Source organism: Parus major, chromosome 27 (assembly GCF_001522545.3).
Source record: "Parus major isolate Abel chromosome 27, Parus_major1.1, whole genome shotgun sequence".
NCBI classification, from domain to species: Eukaryota; Metazoa; Chordata; class Aves; order Passeriformes; family Paridae; genus Parus; species Parus major.
The window spans coordinates 787,474-788,587 of NC_031796.1; the positions used below are offsets into that span (position 1 = coordinate 787,474).

A 1,114-nucleotide genomic window follows, 5' to 3' on the forward strand; every position below is an offset into this window, starting at 1 on the left:
TTTTTTTTTTTTAATAATTCCAATGTGCTAGGAGTAATTAAATCAGTTTGTGGTTGAGGTTTGGAGCCAGCACTGATGGGTGACACCACCCCACCCTTGGCTGTGCTGCTTCCCCTGGAGTTACCAGTGGCAGGAAAAAGCACCTGATAAATCTGCCAGCTCCAGAACCTTCCAGCCCAGTTGGAGGAATTCTCCCAAGCAAATAATCCAGGCTGGGTTTCATTAATTGAAGGATAAGAACAACCCCTCACTTGAATTCTGTGCTTACTCCAGCTACATCCAAGGAGAAAATGAACTTCCATTGACTGTGCAGCATCTTTGTGAATTAAAATTCCTGTATTTTCACCAAATGTACTCAAATTCATGTATTTCCACCACACAATGTCATTTTGGGCTCATCCCACACTGGGGATTTCAGCAGGGTGAGCTCCCTGAACAAACCCAGAATGAGGGGAGAGTTCTGGCCAAAACATCAGCTCCCTCCCCATTGTAGCTGGGACACTGGAAAATGCTATTCCAACCTGGAATTCCCCTTCACTGGTGCTAGGGGAATTTTCCAGGACTTCCAGGGGATGCTGAATAAGCCCAGCTGAGTGGCACAAAGCTCCCTGGCCCAACCCCCATGGGGAGGGCTGGAGAGGGAGAATTGTCACCCAAATCCAGCCCCCTGCTAAAATCCACCAGCAAGGAGGGAGGTTCTTACCCTGGAAACTTGAGCACAACGACACAGAGTGACCACATCCAGGAAAGAGAAAATTCTGGAACAGAAATAAGAGATACCTTATTGGTTATTGACATTTAAAACAAAAGGGGATGCAGAAAACAAAGGGGAGGAGAGGAGAAAAAAAAAAAGGACTGGGACAGCAGAACTGCTTTGTGATTTGGCTGAAAGCTGAGCTGTGAAAGGAAGTGCAGAGGCAGCACTTCCCAAATGGAAGCAAAACACGGCCATGGAGCCCCTGGGAAACAGAAACCTCACACCTTGGGGTGGTTCCTGACCCCAAATCTGTGACTGCTCCCCCCAGGTGACCCTTGCAGGAGCCCCACGCTGAGCCAGGACATGGAGCACCACCAGGGATGCTGGGCTGGCTCTGACTCTGCACAGGAGGGACTC

General features: G+C 49.1%; 1 protein-coding gene across 1 annotated transcript in view; it reads right to left on the reverse strand.

The window, feature by feature from the left end:
* The window catches only part of FBXL20 (F-box and leucine rich repeat protein 20), a 39,076-nt gene that overhangs the window by 20,009 nt on the left and 17,953 nt on the right, over positions 1 to 1,114 (reverse strand). The window contains exon 3 of the mRNA XM_033520009.1: positions 704 to 758. Within this exon, the coding sequence (XP_033375900.1) occupies positions 704 to 758 (55 nt within the window). The remainder of the gene's footprint in view (positions 1 to 703; positions 759 to 1,114) is intronic.